This window comes from Antrostomus carolinensis, unplaced genomic scaffold (genome assembly GCF_000700745.2).
Source record: "Antrostomus carolinensis isolate BGI_N321 unplaced genomic scaffold, ASM70074v2 scaffold4285, whole genome shotgun sequence".
Taxonomy (NCBI): Eukaryota; Metazoa; Chordata; class Aves; order Caprimulgiformes; family Caprimulgidae; genus Antrostomus; species Antrostomus carolinensis.
This window is the reverse complement of record NW_010318287.1, coordinates 26,415-45,668: the sequence shown is the minus strand read 5'-3', so window position 1 is coordinate 45,668 and position 19,254 is coordinate 26,415. Positions and strand designations below refer to the sequence as shown.

At 40.0% G+C, this 19,254-nt stretch overlaps 1 protein-coding gene across 1 annotated transcript in view; it reads right to left on the bottom strand.

Annotated features, from left to right (window-relative positions):
- KCNK10 (potassium two pore domain channel subfamily K member 10) overlaps positions 1-19,254 on the bottom strand; it is a 63,491-nt gene that overhangs the window by 18,007 nt on the left and 26,230 nt on the right. The window contains exons 4-5 of the mRNA XM_010168822.1: positions 11,127-11,244; positions 7,898-8,058 (exon numbers count right to left, since the gene is read on the bottom strand). Coding sequence (XP_010167124.1) covers positions 7,898-8,058; positions 11,127-11,244 — 279 coding nt within the window. The remainder of the gene's footprint in view (positions 1-7,897; positions 8,059-11,126; positions 11,245-19,254) is intronic.

Sequence of the window (19,254 nt, the reverse complement as noted above, 5' to 3'; positions counted from 1 at the left end):
TCCTCGAGACAAACCAACCCCCGCCCCCCCAGCCACTCTTCATAAGACTTGTGCTCTAGACCCTTCACCAGCTTCATTGCCCTTCTTTGGACATGCTCCAGGGCCTCAATGTCTTTAATGTAGTGAGGGGCCCAAAACTGAATACAGTGCTCAAGGCACAGCCTTACCAGTGTCCTAGTCCTGCTGGCCACAATGTTTCTGATACAAGCCAGGACGCTATTTGCCTTCTGGGCCACCTGGACACACTGCTGGCTGATATTCAGCCAGCTGTCGACCAACACCTCTAGGTCCTTTTCTGCTGGGCAGCCTTCCAGCCACTCCTCCCCAAGCCTGTAGCATTGCATGGGGTTGTTGTGTCCGAAGTGCAGGACCCAGCACTTGGTCTTGTTGAGCCTCATACAGTTGGCCTCAGCCCATCAATCCACCCTGTCCAGATCCCTCTGTAGAGTTTTCCTAACCTCAGGCAGATCAACACTTCCTCCCAGCTTTGTGTCATCCATAAACTTACTGAGAGTGCATTCAATCCCCTTATCCTGATCATCAATAAAGTTATCAAACAGGTCTGGCCCCAATACTGGCCCCTGGGAACACCACTCATGACATGGCCAGCTGGATTTAAATCCATTCACCACAAGTCTCTGGGCTTGGCCATCCAGCCAGTGTTTTACCCAGCAAAGAGTACATCTGTCCAAGCCATGAGCTGCTAGCTTCTCCAGGAGAGTGCTGTGGGAGACTGTGTCAAATGCTTTACTAAAGTCCAGGGGACAACATCCACAGCCTTACTCTCATCGGCTAGACGGGCCACCTGGTCATAGAAGGAGATCAGGTTGGTCAAGCAGCACCTGCCTTTCATGAACCCATGCTGGCTGGGCCTGATCCCCCCAGTTGTGCTGCACCGGGCAGGACACATTCAAGATGATCTGCTCCATAACCTTTCCTGGTACCGCGGTCAGGCTGACAGGCCTGTAGTTCCTCAGATCCTCCTTCCGACCCTTCCTGTAGATGGGCATCACATTGGCAAACCTCCAGTCATCCAGGACCCCCCCGGTTGACCAGGACTGCTGATAAATGATAGAGAGCAGCTTGGCGAGCACTTCAGCCAGCTCCCTTAGTACCCTCACGTGGATCCTATCTGGCCCCATAGACTTGCAATACTTTAGGCAGAGTAGCAGGTCACTAACTGTTTCCTCCTGAATTACAGGGGTTTATGCTGCTCTCTATCCCTGTCTTCCAGCTAAGGGGTTTGAGTGTCCTGAGGATAACTTCAGGGCATAAATGTTGTACCATTTTTGAATAATACTGTGTACATGCACCAGGAGGTTGAATTTCACACCCCATCTTGACAGCTCTGTCCAGAGACAGGATGCCAGTAGATGGCAGATTAATCATTGCACTGTGGTATTCCCCTGTGGAAGTTCTTCAGTGAATTTGAAAAAAAAAATTAAAAATAAGCTGTTTACCTTACAGAAGATCACAATGAATAACACTATATTAAAAATGAAAAGATAGGGTGTTAATATCCTCAGTGGGTTTTTAGCAGCTGATGTAATAACACACTGAGGCTGGATAGTAATGAAATGCAATAAAACAAAATAAAAGAGATTGATTGTGTTGATTTTTGGTATATTTTGAATAGATGCTAGGAAGTGGAGAGGAAACTTTTCCATCAGTCTTCCATTAACTTAATCTGCTCAGAAATGCAGGTATCAGGCCATATATTCAGAACCACAAATAGGATCTTACTAGCTAACGTATCACTTAGGTTATAGTACATTTATCTATTAACCATGTCCCAAATTTTTAAATCAGCAACAAGAGTGAAAATCCAGAATGATTTCACTGGTTTCCCTAAATGGTGATCTGGATTTGAATTTCTGGCTTTGGGAACAATCTCATCTGAAAGCTTGATTCAGCTGACAAAAATGAGAAGAATCAATGCTGATATGCTGCTGGAAGAGAAAGCACAGGGTGGAGGCTGGCTGGCAGGAAGCAGACAGGGTCCTTCGACTATGGCATGACCCTAGGGAAGAAGAGGTAGAAGTGGTACTTCAAGGAAATCTTGAACAACTTCTTTGAACGGCAAACTTTGCTGAGAATTTACTCACTAGTCTCCCCCTGGTGTCAGATACAATGCTACAGGTTTGATGTGAGCCAAGGGAAAGAAGAGGAAGAGAGAGAGCAAGGCGAGATATAATAGAGCAGATGGACAACAGAGGGGAGACAAAGAAAAAAGACTGTATTTTTAAGTATCCTCCTCTGCACAGTTACTCTCTTGTACAAAGTTTCTTCCCCAGGATCTGTTTTCCATTAATTTTCAGATAAGGGATTTGTAAAGACAATTCCTGTCACTTGTACATTAACAAAAGAGACCAGAGAAGCCGGAAATCTCAAAAAAGAAGTGGAATCTCTAAAAGAGTAGCTAGGGTAGATCTGATGTATTCAGAAAGACAAACAACAAAGTTCAGGAAAGGTAGAGCTTTTGCAGTTGCTAGAAGAACGCTTTCCACCAGACCTCTCTTACTCCTCCCCAGCCCTGGTCCCATCTTCCAACTAAGAACTGCATTTTCTAGGACTGTTTCAAGGTTAAGGTAATGCCTGCTGCTGTCTTTCAGAAAAAGAAAAAAAGGTGTACAGCACTTTCATAACACTTATGTGTCTCTTAAATCCAGAGCAAACCATTTCTCAAGAGATCTATGGGCCAACAGGTTCTCTAAGCTGAAAACCTGAAAGACAGGTAGCAGCTGTGTCTTTTCTGACAAGTTCCTAGTTCAGTGAAGTGTGAGTTGTTTACAGAGGCATTGCATTTCTGCACAAAGTAGTGTATTTGCTTGAGACATGAGCTTCAGGGGTGCAGCCTTGCCACCATCCATGTCTCTGGCTGCTCGCTCGCATCCTTGTTTTGCAATTCACTCCCCACTAGCTGTGCTGCCAGACCTGTACTCGGCATCATGCTCTAAGCCAGAGGAGTGAAAGCGGTAACCAAGTCCAGGAACTACTCACAGTGGCTTCAGCTCAGAAGCCAGAAAATCCTGGAGTGCTCGCAGAAGCACACTGTGCCCAGGCTGAATGCCTGCATCTGTATTGAACTGCGAGATAAGGGAAGATCTGTCAGGTTATGCTCATCCCTTCTACTTCCAGTGAGAATCTAAACACTTGTTACAAGGTTTGAATAAAAACTATCTGGATTTAGCCTATATTTAACTCATGATACTGACAGCTGCTGCGTTCTGTAACTGTGCACTCTGCCTATGGAGTGCTTTCCTTTCTATCTTTAGATGCTTGCAGCCTCTGCGTGTACAAAGCAAGCCAAAAGAATGGGGTTTGTTCTGCTGTTTATTGTAGAAATGGTTTCAGGTCATTCATAAGAGCCCTCACATATGTAAGATAACAATACTACTTTTATGGTTTGTTTTTTTTTTACCTTGGAATGCGGTACATTTCATTTCTGTAGTGTCTGGAAAGTTTTGCCAGGTAAAAATTATTTCTAAGAATTATCAACTTTTTAATTAGATTTTGAGTATGTACATGGTTTTGTCAGATAGGCAGGGAGCACTGATTTATCACTGAACCCAGGTATTGAATGCCTGTGACCAGTGCATGTAGTGAATCCAGTGACCCTGTACATATCCATTTTGTGAGGAATCACACCTGGATGCATGTGAGAACAGACTAGTAGTCAGGTTTTGCCCCAGATTATTGAAGATGAGACATATAGCAACAATCAGTAGCTGAGTAGGTAGGGCTTGCATGGAGGATGCTTTGGTTTCCGTCTCTGACCTGGTTGATATTTATTTACTTGTACCAAACACAATTACTCCAGTAGGACAGATGGCACAGACTGGCCAATGCATAGTGTTTGGGATACCTCCTCATATCCCAGGCAGCATCACTCTGCTAAAGCCTCCCTTTCCTAAAACGGTACATGAAAAGCTCCTGGTTTTGCAAAGCATTATTTTGCAATTAAATATTTCCAGCCCTACCTAGTCACAAGTGAACAGTTGTTTTCCTGATTATCTACACACCAAAACAGTGGCAAAATTTTGGATTACAAAATGAGCAGTGGCATGTGTCCAGCTCCTCTGCTGAAATATCCTGTCAATACTGTGCAGGTAGTCTGTATTTGATAAGAGCAGATCTCTTCCCTCCTTTATGGAGCTCACGTTGTTCTTAAAATTCCCACAGAGTGTGTGGGATGATCACTGCAATAGCTAAATGAGCCATTCTTAAGCTCTAATTTGTGTGGCTAATTAATGTAGGTTGGGTGGGACTCCACGCAGGTCATGTCAGAGGCAGCAGGAGTGCACTAGCACAACTCCTCTGGGAGGAATCCTCCTTTCATCTTTCCAGCTATTCCAGGGGATGCCAGGACCAAGCTGTATGTTGCGTGGCATGGGTTCCACGCTCACAGTTACACTGTTGGATGCAACAAGAGACCTACTAAGGAAATGCATTGGGTGAAAAGACTGCTGTGCCTACAGAGAAACCATCCTCTCCTTCCCATCTACTAGTGTATGTGTACTGCCTCTTACCCAGCTTCAAAAATGATCCTAACCACAATGCAAGATCAAGTTGCCTTCAAATCCCATCCACCTGTACAGACAATGACAAAACTGCAAGCATTTCAGGAACTCTTGGCTGCCCTGACACCATCCCTAAGGGTGAACGGGATACACAGAGGTAACGGGAGACAGATAGAAACAGAGTGTTGAGGCATATGCACATGGAAACTCGATATAAAGTCCAGGACACAAAGCTTCTTCTCATTCCCTTTCCCAAGGGTCCAAGCTGGACTGTCCTAAATTGCCCTTGAGGACCCACTAGAAGGCAAATAACACAGGTAGCTAGTGAATGCCATCTTAGAGACTCAGCTACAAGGCCTGTGAGGACAGACCTGACACTGATACTCCTTTCTGTTAACTGCTGTTCAAAACGAAACTATTAGAACTGCATGTGATATTCGTGGTGCAAGTGAACCATGGATTTGTGCAGTGGTAAAATAGTCTTTTGGTTTTCAGCTGCTTTGCTGACACTTTTTTTTTTCCTTTTTAACTGCTGCTGAGTTTTGCAGTGTTCTTTATGTGCAACCATCCACAATAATCTCGGGTCCCTTTTGGAGGAGTGAAACCTCATGCTATCCATGTATGACTATATTACGATTTCTTTCCTCAAACTTAAGAAATACACATTATTTAGTGTCACCAACACCGGATTCTATCATCTTATCATCCTTCTTCAGCTTCCATTTTAGCCATCCTGAAACATCTAGAGACATAATTTCCAGACACTGTCACCTGCATCTTCTTGTCTGAACCATTCCAAGCCATCTCTTTTAAAACAATAAGATCCCAGCAAGGACTCCAGTAGAATCACGCCGATGATGCTATCATCTATTCCTAAACTCCATTTACCCTTTAAACACGTACTGACATGTGAGACCTTCTCTCTCATCACAGCTTCATTTCCTTTTAGCCTTTAATGAGAAAACTTGTCAAAAGCTTTCTGGAAATTCCATCTGTTATATCACTAGATCATTGATACACACTCAGTGACCCTTCAGCTAGCTCCAAAAGATTTGTGAGACACACCAACTAACATTTTATTATACTTCTCAGTCTTTTTAGCTTATGTTTGTTCCTTTTAGTTTCCTTCTAACTGTTCTCATAATTTTTATGTCCTCTCTTTAAAGATTCTGTCAGGTTGCTTTACTCCCACAAATGTACTGAATTTGAGATCATTATGGAGACAGTTACAAAGTAAGAAACAAGAGTTATACATTGAACTAAATTTTGCTCACTACTCAGAATTAAATCAAGAACTGTTACTCCACTTGTGGATTCATCTGATTGGATCCAAACATTTATGGAGCCCAACAGTGTAAACACAAAGTGGTAATAAATTACATAATTACTGAAATTATAATGATTATTATATTCTGCACTAGCTAAAGTATAAAGTATATATAATCTATAATGTATTAATGACCATATATAATATCAATACTATATGTTGACATATTTACATACAGTGTTGTGTAAATAATCATATAAAGTGAAACCACCGATATTAAGACTAGTTACTAAGATGCATGTAAATTGTAAACTATATCAGGGATATTTCAAATAGCTGAACCTCATTACTGGGGATATTGAAGGAAATTATATATAATCCCATCCAGTAAAACACAAAAGAATAGATATAATGGATTTATGAGAATCAAAATAAAAGGAATAAACATTCATCTTGGCTAAACAAGGGGACTACAGATCTCTAAATTGCTTTGGAAGCTGACAAAATACCAAGGAGGAAAAGAAATAGTTTAGATTGTTTTAAACAACACAACTGCTTTAATTCAAGAAAAGGAAAGAGTACTTTGAATACTAAAAGGACTCCCATTACATGCCAAAGGGCCATATTCTGTATGAAACACTAGTGTCAGTATTCATCTGTGAATCTTAAAATAATTCAAGTAGAGCATGTATTATTTTATTCATAAACCATAATGCTGAGAGTTTAATGGTCTTGTCCACATCACCCAGAAAGCCAATACTACAGCTGACAATTAATCAAAGATTTTCTAACTCTCAATTCATATCTTAGAGACTGTAGTTTCTCTTGGGCAGAGGCAGGGTGGAAGGTTCAGAGATTCCTTTGGAGTGAAGCAGATATAATAAGAAGCTAGGTAAAAAAGAAACTATGGATCTTAGCTACTTCTGTTTTTGCAGGCCCAACCTGACCCACCTTTCAATGACCTTATTGTAATTTAATGAAATGTAGGTCATTTTCAAGTGCTCTCCAGTCAGGCATGTACATGCTTACTCACCCATAATCACTAGTCACCTTTTTCCACATTTAGCCTGCAAGATACTCCTTATGCCTGGTCTGGGATGCTTCACAGTAATTTAATCAAAAGGGAAATTGCTCATACTCCAGTCCAATACTCAATTACTTCCTTTCAAAAACAGTTACAAGTAATTTGGTCTCATCTGTGGGAATGTTTTAGAAATAGACGCCTATTAAACTAACCAGCTTGGACAGCTTCTCATCCACTGTGTCCCTGGAAAGACTTACCCCCAGTTACGCTGCCTCCAGAGGAAGCATCACACAGGTCACTTCTAGAAGTTCTGCTTCGAACAGAGAATTTCTGAACTGAACCATCGGCAAATTAGCAAGACAGCATTTGCCAGGTCTGTGGCACTGCTTGCAAAATAATTGCTTACAGTGATACAGACTCAAAAATAGAGGGTACTGGCAACATGAATGGAAATTACATATGAGAATGTCTATACAGAACTCTAGCGTAGGATGTATCCATGGTAGGCAGGTCAGGTAAATACCACGAAGATTATTCCAGTCAGTGGCATTATGCCAGTTTTTGCAGCTGCAGTTCTACTCCAACGCATTTGTCCTCTTGCAATGAAAGCATATTACTCAGCCATCTCTCCTCCCAAGTTCACATTCACTCCAGTAACCCTGCTTTCCAAATCTTTTAGGCTTTATTAATAATACAGTCAGGACCAACTCTGTATCCCTGTTCCTCCAGAAGTTAACACTTCCTTCTCTCTGTTTCCAGTAAATGGACATACATGTCCAAAGTAACTCATGATATTTTGAAAGCTGTTTTACAACCAGTCCTTGTAAGAAACCTAGCTTAGGAGACACCTTCCCTAGAGACAGCTTCAAGAAGGAAATTCAGAGCCTGATCTATAATCCCTGCATCACCATCGAGAGAAGTCTGTTTCTCTCCACTGTCTACAGAGACCTCTAAGGACATTAAGCTTCATCTTGACTAGACATGTAAATGTTTCACGGTGCCTAACATGTAAAAAGGACTGCAGGTAATAGCAACAGAATTAAAAGCAAGTTATACAACACAAGCAAAAATTGACAGTGAACTCACTCTGAAAACTTTTTCCACCCTTGCGATACCCTTCCCAAAGATGGTTCCAAGTTGGTCTCCAATCCCAGCCAGCAAGAAGCCAAACAGTGGAATCCCAAAGATGGCATACAAGATGCAGAAAACCTTGCCTCCAACAGTGCTTGGGGCAATGTTCCCATACCCTGAGGAGAAAAACAATTGTCAGACACTCAGAACTTTTACATGGCTTTTTAGATAAACTAAAGGGTTTAGAAAAAGTGCTGTTCCTGCAATCATACCTTTGTTCCACGTGTAATTCCTATTTATAGACTTTCCATGGCATGATGTCATTTCCCAGGCAAGCTACTCCCTGTGATTTATTTATTTTTGTATCTTCAGTTACTCATATTTTCTATAGATTCAGGTCCTATCTGAAGTTGTTTTTTGGTTAATTAATCTAGCTTGACTTATTATGGCACAAAAATCCCTCCATGCTGGCCTGGTGCCTGAGCACTGCTGCTCTTCTTGGGCTGTGCCAACAACTTCCTGATGGGAGTGTGATTCACCTGACAAGGCTCATTTTCAGTGATTAGCTCATAATTTCCTCAGCCTCTCATCACACTAACTGTTACACTGTGGCCTCCAAACTATACCCACACTGCACAAATCTGCCCTTGAACACTTTTTTCAGTTCTCTTTTCAATTTGACAATAAAGAGCCTAACATTTGCACTTCATGAGATTTTTTAATAGCTTTTAACAAGGAAGTTTTTAAGCCTTCCCTCTGAAGATCCTATTCCATTTATATTTAAAAATAATTATTGATGCTCTAATAAAGGTGCATACATGCCTTCCGTCCACCCTTGGTTAGGATAACCTGGGGCTGTTGAAAAGATGACAGATTCTGAACAAGACATAATTAACCAGGTGCATATCCTGAGTGAAAATTCCTATTTTGGCCCAAGCATGTTTGGGAATGTTTGGTTTTGATTCCCAGTCTTGTAACTCCAGATAAAATATTGGGAACATCTGATACTGGCAGAAAGGCAGTTCTCCACCTGTCCTATGCGGTAAACCTGTCGTCACCACAGTTTGTTCAGGCACTTTTTCCTTTGCCCACACCACCTATGTGAATTTAACCTTAGGAATCTATGTAGAGCATTAGGACTCCAGTAGCCATGGTATTTCTGTTAAAATTTTAGTGTTAAAGAGAATAAACAAGAACTGTGGCAGTAATATTTGCACCTCTTTATTTAAGAACAAGGATCTTTATTGAAATGTTATAAAGATTTTTATTCTGACTACACATAATTATTTGAATATCAAAAATGATTACACAGTCACAAATCACTGATGAAATAAAGTGGAAACATAGAGCATCCAGAGAGACAGAGCTCTAAGAGAGTGTCTGCTTCATTTACAGCAATTCCTCCTCATCTGTGGGAATTAAGGCTAGGCTCCCAGGTCCTAATCCTGTCAGGTTTGTGACACTGGCACTGGATATATCTCTGTCATGGGATGGTGAAAGACTATGCTGACACACTACACTGCCTCTTCCCCAACCCACGGACCTTTTCATGGCTCCATCCATGATTCCAGATTTCCAAGAATATTCAAGCTCTGCAGGCCAGTGGACTGACGTTGACCAAGCAGTCTGCTTAGTGTCTGCCTAAGAGAAGCCCTAACAGGGCTCTGGTGGATAAAATAAAACCATTTTCATGCCCAGACACAATACACAGACTTTATGCAGTCTATAAAATATCACTCATGGAGAATTTAAAGCAAATATGGGCAAAAATCCAAGCTCTTTTCAATAAGTTATTTAAATAGCACATGTCAATGAATACGCCTACATAAACTATACCTACATAGTGGTATTTATTTTAATGAGTAATTTAAAAGCTTTTCACTTGAGTCTATTGAGTAAACAAATATTAAGGGAGAGTTTTCTTACATTTGGTTCAGAAATGTTTTCTTTCTCACCACCCCCTGGTTTTGTGCTACTGTTAAAAATACATGGTAATGTAGCTTAGTATATAGAGGAACACAGGGAGGAGTACACTCTATACAATAGCTCTTTCACCCTCACTCTGACAACAAAGAAAACACAGAGCCAAAGGCACAGACTCTACTGTTTGAGATGATCGCCACAGCAAGTCTTGTAACTGCCACAGGATTTTTTTTTTGTTGTTGTGTTACTTGCATAAAGAACTTGGAGAATTCAGTCAGATTCTCACACTTGAATGAAGACTTATTTGATTGTCAAATTATTTGTCTATACAGTCACCAGTGTGTGCATCACAGTTGTAATATGGAGAAGCGCTTTAAATATGACAGCACTGAAATCAAGCTTAAAATTATAAAACCATAGTATAATTATCAGCAGATTAACTTTATCATCAATGTTATCAGTTTATTCAGACCATCTTCTGAAATCCCATCTGTTTGAACAACCTTCAAGAGAGGAACGGTCTTACAGAGGAAAGGATAAAACCATAGCATATCTAAGGCCAGCATTCAGAGATCAAGAGACTAAATACATTGGACACAATGTATAGGAGGGACAGATGATAAGGGCCTGAATAATGAACTTACTAAAATTAGTGATTCAAGAAAAGCAAATGGAGCAGTTTAGTATACCCTTTATCTAATACAGAGAAATTTGTCAATATTTCAATGCTACAAATTCCAGAATGGAAAAAAAAAATGTGTTTTTTTACTCAGTGTACAATTTGTGGAATTCCTTCCAGTTATTAGTATGAAAGCAAGGATTTTAAAAAGGATGTGAGACTTATTTGAATATATTTCCATTTACAAGCTGTAGGATATGAGAAGAATTACTTATATGAAACTTCAGAGCATAAGCCAAAGTTAATTGATGTACTTAGGAAGAAAGTTACCCTTATGGGTAAATTAATCTGTAATATTAAAATCCAAAGTCCCAACAACTATAGAATAGTTATTTCATTGGGTACTGGTTTCTTAGTGAAAATTAAGACCACCTGCATCTACATCAAAAAGAGGGTTATAAAGCCTTAGCTACATCAGTGCTACTTGTTTTCAGTCCAGCATTGCTATTCTATCCTAACTGTGTACACAGCTTCTGATATTTACCCAGAGGCTCAATGCCCTTGACACATACCAGAGGCCTGCCTTATGAGAATTGAGAGAAACACAATTCAGCCAGTTTATCTCTTTCTGATCTATCTTCCTCGAATTTATTTCATTATCCAGGTCTCAGTGTGGCTATGTATTTTAAAAGATAAACATACCTATTGTCGTGATGACTGTTCCAGCAAAGAAAAAGGCACTTCCAAGGTCCCAATGACTGCTGTTGTTAGAGGAATTTCCTATGGGACTGACTCCTGCATTATCAGCATCAATAGCATGCTGCAAAGAAAGACACAACAAATCAGCTTTATGCATGCCTTACCATATCCTTTGCAAGTTGGTATAGGCTCCAAAGGGAAATTTCTAGGACCATGGAAACAGCTTGGATTTAAACTTTTAATACCCGCTTAAAGTACAGTAGCATCCTCTGTACACAAAAGCTGGATATATGATTGAACTAAATAGCTATTCAGGTAGAAGAAATATACAAATCATAGACAAATGACAAAAGATACAAAGCAATTGAGAAGTAGAGTGCCAACACCATAAAGAGATTGATAAATAACATTCTTGTAGCAATAACTGACAAAGAAAAAATTCCCCAATGGGAACAGCTGATCTCAGAAGCAGCAAGAAGGGTGGTAAATACAAATAATGTTCATGAAGTCAACTGAAGCATCAGACAAGGATTTAAACTCTCAGACAATTAATAGTTAGGCTATTTATATTTTATGCTAACTAAAGACAAAATAGAATATATATATATATATTAACCATTTGAAATGAACAAATAGGGTAGCTATGGAAACATCATGAAACAACTTTGTGATCATGAAACAACTTTGTGATCAGTTAGAACTTCCCAGTTGCCACACTGGGCGTGATCACATGTTCACAAATAAAGCATGGTTCAGAGACTCCTGGCTAGTGCTTGAATTAACTAAATCCAGAACAGAAGCTGAGGTAGCTGTATTGCTTCCAGATCACTGTCCTGTGTCTCACACAGCACTGAATCAAACCAGGCAGACATATCAACCCGCCAAATGTTTGCTTGGGAATTTCTAAAAATGCACCATATTGTATCATGGGGATATGCACATTTGCCTTTCACTGCAGCTTCACAGTCCAAAGGAAGACAGAGCTAAATACATAAGTGTCCAAAGCACAGAAATAAATCTCTCTGCATCTGGAACATTCAGCTGAATTGCTCTAAGTTTATTGCCTGTCGTAGAGAAATTCAGACTCTGGAACAGCAGCTCAAATGACTGCCTTTCAAAGTAAACCTCTCCTTCCCAAATGCTAACAACCAAGATCAATTTTCATAAAACCAATGCAAAGGAACCAATCTTCCCTCTTTTTGCCTCTTACATTTCCAGCTCTTTGCCTTTCTCTTTGCGTGTTACCATGCTACTCACACTACTGCCAGATCTTCCCCTTCTCTCTCACTCTGATATTTGCTCCTCCTTCTAAATATTGCCACCAGCTTTTAGCCTTGGTTATTTCAATGAACGTATTGCCAGACTGAAGAGGAGAGGCAAAGTGCTGCATCTTACATCCTCTCTTTCTTTGACTTTGTTCAAGACAGAATTCCTAAATATCAGCACAAGTTTATTTTGACTTTTCTATTTACATTTCTTTAACCACTTCTCTTTTCCATCTGACTTATGATCTATGAATTGTCACTGTGGTTTTTTTTATTTCACTTTTTTCTGTCCAGTCCATGTGCAAAGCAAGTTTAACCATTCTATTTTACCATTGTCCCACTGCTCTTCAGTTCATGCCAGTGATTTCTCTCCTGATCTACTCTATAACCTCATATTCTCTTGTGCTTTAGCACTGACTTTTTAAATACATCTGTTTAACACCTCTTCTATCCCTAGCTTTCATGCTACACCTCTTCCCTCTGATGGCTTATTTACCACATTTTTTCTTTTCTTCCCCTTCCATTTTGCACTTTTTCTCCCTCATTTTTTGCCTATATTTCCAACTGACTTCATCGTCACAGATGTTCCTCTACCACATTTTTTTCCTTGGGCTAGTTTCAGCTAATCTGCTCCCCAGTTTTTAGTTTACTCATCACTTTGCCCCACAAATAGGAGTGGGAGAAGAGGCACATGGGCAAGGACAGAGGCCAGGTATACCTAAAGAGATCGGTATGGGACAGTCTTTTTTAACAGTAGAGCTGATTGTGAAATTACAGCATGAGCAAGCTCCAGACTGGACTGTTTGCATTTCATGTTGGCAGAAAGCCAGGGTTCCTCAGCACTTGTCCATACCTCAAGAAACAGGGATACAGAAAAAGGAAGTGTTTAGGACAAAACTCTTTGAAAGGGCTTCTGTACCAGTTGCTGTCATATTGCAGGTGGTGTGAAAGCAAAGATCATTTGTTTGTTTACCCACAAGAGCATAAATCAGCCTAATAGACAGGTTGCCTGTTTAAATAGGCCATGACACACTGTCAGCTACCCTGGCATGTTACTTCTGCCAAGGAATGCTGCTTGCCTTCCTCTTGAGTCTGTGACTGTCAGAGAGCTAATTGCAACACTTTAATCACATTTGAGTTTACCCAGTTTAGCGAGGCTATTAGGGCCAAGCACTAACGCCTGAAATGAAGGAGCATCCCGTTGCCTTAGGTAGTTTTGAGCTTCTCGGGTTCCCTTCTCATCCAGAACAAATTCTTTTTTTTCTTTAAAGCTCGACTGACATCATTCATTTATAAATATCCAGCTATCCCAATGCTATCTCTTCATACATAGTATTTTTGCATACAGCAACGGAGGGCAGAAAGGGAGCAGTAAGATAAGAGCAGCTCTGCAGTTAGCAGCACTGAAATATGCAATTTCAGGTCATGCGATGAGTACAGGATGCCTTACTACCACCACCACAAGCCCACCTACACAGAAGTATCCTGCTAGATGAAGACTGACACAAAACTCAAACAAGGACACTATCACTGGCAAGACTCTCCCTGTTCACACAGACCATGAAATTTTACAACAGTTTCCCATCTGTGAAACTTCAGACAGGCTTTGCAGCATGACTTTAAGTGCTGTATCCTCAGGTTATCTTTTTAGGGAAAGAACTGATTTCCCCAGTGCAAACAGCTTTGTTGGCAAACCTTTCACATTTAAGACATTTTAAACTAGTAGTTTCAGGTATTTTTTATAGTTGAAGTACCATGAAAAGTAACAGGTCATCAAAGTACCCGTAGCTGTTTCACTCCTTTCGTGATCCCTTCTTCCTTCTCAAGAGGAGTTACATGCACAGTGCACAACATTTTTTCAATATTTTTCATTAATTCAAAAAGCATTCTTCTTTAATGAATAACCATTAATCTATGGTAATTTATCTTTTGAAATGCCATCCATTCAGGGAAGGCAATAACTTGCAGTACCACAAAGGGCTGAAATTGTCTTTCTTGCTGTTCAAGTACTGGACGTGCCCTAAAGCCAACAGGCAGATCAGAGTGAGGGAAACTACCAAAGTAAATCCAAGTACTGAATATTATTTTTTTTAAAAAACCCATATGTTTCTGATCACAATTTTAAATTTGGTTCCCTGTCATTGTATAAATGTGTATTTTACTCTTGGCCCCTTTGGTATTAGCACACTACAGTCCCTCTGTAATCAAAAAGATATGGTCTGGTGAATTTGCGTGGGACTGAAGGCAAAATTCACAACAAAAGCCTAGCATATGTGGTGATACTGGAATGACTGAATCCCGTACTCCCAAAAAGAGTGCAATATAGACTCCATCTCAATCTGGAATAGGCTTTGTCAATTCCACCTGTTGATATTTAGGCAGCAATATCTAAAGGCTATGAGGCATAGACCCACCCTGGGCTGCCTAGTTGTCAACATTTAGGACTCAAAGTCCAAAGAAAGGTATACTGGACATTAATTTGTCTCACCAGATGACAAGAGTTCCTTCCCACAACATAAGATCAAAATAGTGTCTCTTCTCTATGGATAAATTTCTCCTTATACTAAATAGAAACTACTGGGGTTTCACCATCTCAGTTGCTGCCCCAGGGACAGTGTAGAAGTGTTGGGCTCCAGCTTCCCGCAGCCCCCAGGGTGGGGCCTGACAGTCTGGGCTGGGGGATGCCCCTGGCTGCCCCTGGCCTGCCCTGCTCCCTGGCTGGCAGTGGTGGGGTCCACAGCTGCCAGTTCCCTGTCCCCTGGGGTGCAGGTGTTCCTCACTGTGCCCGGATACTCACATATCTGATCCTCCTTGGTGTGCAAGAGAGTATGTCTCAGCCTTCGCTAATGTATTAGGTACCTTGATCACTAATTAAGACAATTATATCAAGAAAAAGTCCAGAGATATGCCCATAGGCAACAAGATGCTGGGAGTTAGTGTAGCTGAGGAGACAGGAACCAAACAGACTGTTTGTGGTTTCTCTGGGAGGAAAGGCTTTTATCTGGTTCACTTGTTCATGTTTCTTTAATCTCTCCAGTAAGATCCCAAGCATGAAGAAGACAAATCTTTTCCAAGGACAAGCATAATACTCTTCTTGATTGCTGAGCTACTCAAAAGATGTACCTTATGTGTAACCAAGGACAGAAATTTTACAAGAAAAGAAAAGAAAACTCTTGTAATCTTTTTTTCTAGTTCCATTAATTCCTCTCCACAGATCATGCTAATCCAATAATGATTATCTCCCTCTACAATTCTTTTCCAAGCAGATTCCTATCAAGCATACAAAAAGTTGTTTCAATTGCCTTTCATGCTCTGATGTTTCTCTATTACCATTATTAGGATGCTTCTCTTTAGCAAGCAGCTTTAAAAGACTAATTCCTTAATAACTTTTCTCTATGTTCTCTACCTCTCTACTTACACTCACCACCCCTTGTACAGTTATTAAGGGATCCTCATTATAAATTCCTGTTTATTCACTTTTCCACAACAGCATTTTCAAAGGATCAAGTCCAGCAATTTTTGTTCAAATACCATCAAAAGGAATAATCTTTGAAATCCCATTCTTTAAATATTTCTGCCTATCCCACAAAGGTCTTTAGATGACAATCAGCCATATAGTGATCTACCTACACTTATAGTATTTGATTGATGCCTGCACTGTGTCTGACACCAGACCTACAGCATTCAACAAGGGACATGCACAGAGATCTAAGTCCAAAGGCCTTTGCACCCTGCAAACTTCTTCACTAATTTCTGGAAGCAACATAGCTACAGGATAGCTGCAGACTTCTGCAGCATCTTAGGCTCAGTCTATCTCCTATAACACTGGAGTATCTCTGGACTGAAGTTACAAACTAGGGTGCCTGCACCAACTTAGACCCAAGAGATCTGAATTCTTTTTTTCATATCTTTTTAGAAGGAATAAGGTAAAAAAAAGACCAAGGGCAGAAGGGAAGTTGGGACATAGAGAAGACAGCTTCCAGAGGCACAGGCAGAAGGTTCACAAATCAGATATTTACCATTGGTTTTCTTCACAGTTCAAATAGTCTTTTCCTGTCTTCAGCAACAGGCAAGTCTTCCTCATAGTTAACTCTAAATACTTTTTTTGCCCTGCTCCACCTAGAGCTTTCTTCTAGCACGTGGAAGTCATCCAAGTTCTCTTCATTTTACAAGGAAACACCGTAAAAAGACAAGCTGGCTTATGACACTAGTGAACCAAGCCAAGCAGCTGAAAATTGAAACATTTTTGCAGGATATTCCTTTTCTTGCTTATGTTCAGGGCAAAAGTAGTTCAGAACACTAACCGAAAGTGCCTATCCCAAATATAAACTCTTACTAACATAATTAGCCAGTAAAACCTGACTGGCTCTGCTTCCTTTTCAGCTTACAGGCTAACTCTAATGACTTGCTGTAGTCATTAGTGGACGCTGATAATCTGACTTAGTTCCCAGGTGGGTGATTTTTTTTTTTTTTTGTACTATAATCACTCACACTCCTAAATTAAACCCTGAAGGAGAAGGAAGAAGAAAGCAGCCCACCAATAATCTAAGTAACTTCTTACAGTAACAGGTCACTCTATCTTACATCATTGTGCAGGGCTCATTATGAGAACAGAGCTCTTTACAAAATTTTCTACTCACACACAGTGCACAGGCTACATAGAAACAAAATATCAATACCCTTATCAGGTCCATAGGAATTACTTTGCCAAAATACATTGATGGTCTTCCTGCCTGCCTCTCCTAATGATAGATAACATCTGATCTTTCCAAGAGGCATAACCTCTCCATTATACACTCCTAAATCTGTGTTATTACTAAAGCAAGATGACTTCTTTTTGACCCCAGCTACTAATAAGCTTATGATATGACATATAAAAACAAAAAAAAAGGTTTTGTAATATGTTAGTAGGTCTAACTACTAACTGTATGTCCAGTCACTTGAGTCCTGCTGCCTTCTGCTATTTGTTTAAATGAACAAATACAGTGAAACATACTTGAAGCACCTAAAGTTTTATTGTCTTTTACCATATTCTAGATTTCACTTCTCTCTAACTACAAAAACTCAAAAGTGCTGAGATAGAGCATACACTTTGTCATTTTCTTATTCTGTTATTCACCATTGTGACAAGTTGTAGATCACATAAGGCATTAAATAATGAACTTGCTTCACTGCAACAAATGCCTTCAGAAGCAGAAATGGGCTTTAAAAATGTACAGCTACGAACTTCCACTTCAGGTGAACAATGTAAGACTGCACTGTGAAATACTTGCTATTGTTAAGAAGAAATTATCTGTCATTGTGTTAGTACTAGACAGACCTGAACCAAAACTCAAAATATAAATACAAATTTAAAATTCTTTGACCCTTCCTAGGGATTTTCACTGCTTTTATCACTATATTACTTCTGAAGTCCATGAACGAACTTCACAGTCTGGACTCAGCAATTCACATTTGTGGTACCAGCACTGATATATGCAATGGGTTATTGGAGATCAAGTTGGAAAGGATGTTTCACGCACACTAAACTTTAACAGCTTCCTCATACAGTGCCACACGTCTTCCTCATAGGTTTTCCAAAGGAGAACCCTTTGAAAGACTGAAATTTAGGCAAAGAGATAAAGTCTTCCATCATTAGCCTTGTAAAGGCTATGACACTCCTTTCCTCTTCTCCTTAAAAGACTGTTCCACAGTCACTCCCCACAGTAAAAGGATACAAGCCAGTTCTAAGGTCTCTCTTTTTGTATTTTTTCCATATTCTCCAAAGCACAGAGGTGAATCAACACAGTCATTCTGGAAAGTATGCTCTGTGATCATCTAAAGGCTTTCAGGTACTCAAATAACATCAATTATAAATAGCTCCCTTAGCAGTAGCCAGGTGCTTACCGCACACAGCACAGCAGCCAGGACCCATGGACATTGCCACATCAGTCTGAAATCACTTTTGTAAAGGTAGCTGTAGCATTTCGAGCAATGCAGAAATGCTTTGTGCCAGCCAGGGAGATGTCACTTTTGAGATCATCAACATGAAGGCATGAAAGCACAACATTAACCCTCTGACATTATCTTCAAGCAGTGGTTCACTGTTCTTCTGTGCAAGTCAGTTACAATCAGTTTTCTGTATCAGCATATCCAACTACATCCCTGGAGCCAGTTTCACCCCCAGACATACAGAAGAATCCAAAGGAACTTGTTCTTTATTGACATATCTGTTTCAGTACTTCACATCATTTGGCCTTAATGCATTTACCTGCTAAGTTGGTAAACACATTTAATTTACTTTTGCAAAATTATTTCCAGTTACTCAGTGTAATGCCTGTGGACATACAGAAATCTCAGGAGATTATAAGATTTGTTCAGAATATCTTGCCTTCTAATGACACAGTATGCCGGTTTTTTATTTTAGTGTCACCACTTTTGAGGTGAAAGAAGGAAAAATATTGTGTAAAATAAAGATTTAAAACTAGTACATAACTTAGGTTAGAGAACAGGGGCTAATTAGAAACCTTTGTACTGCAGTCAGTATGCACAAGTCTACTTCCTGTTGAGGTGCTTTGCTTGTTGTACTTATTATGCGTTCTGCTTTGTGCTAGAAATGAAAGCATTTTGCATATCTTTTAATAGTGACATTCCCATCAAGGGAATACAAACTTCTTGCTTCTAGTATTTTTTTTAAATCCTTTAATCAATCAGCATATATTATATTTAAGGAGTTAAGAGAATTACAGATCTCTGCAACACTGCCATGAGGAACACATCTGAACCAATATCCCTGAACAGAAATCACTCTGCCAACCAAACATGTTCACCTGTTTTTTGCAGACAGATGAAGGATGTAATCCAAGCCATCCCTGATCCAAAAGCTG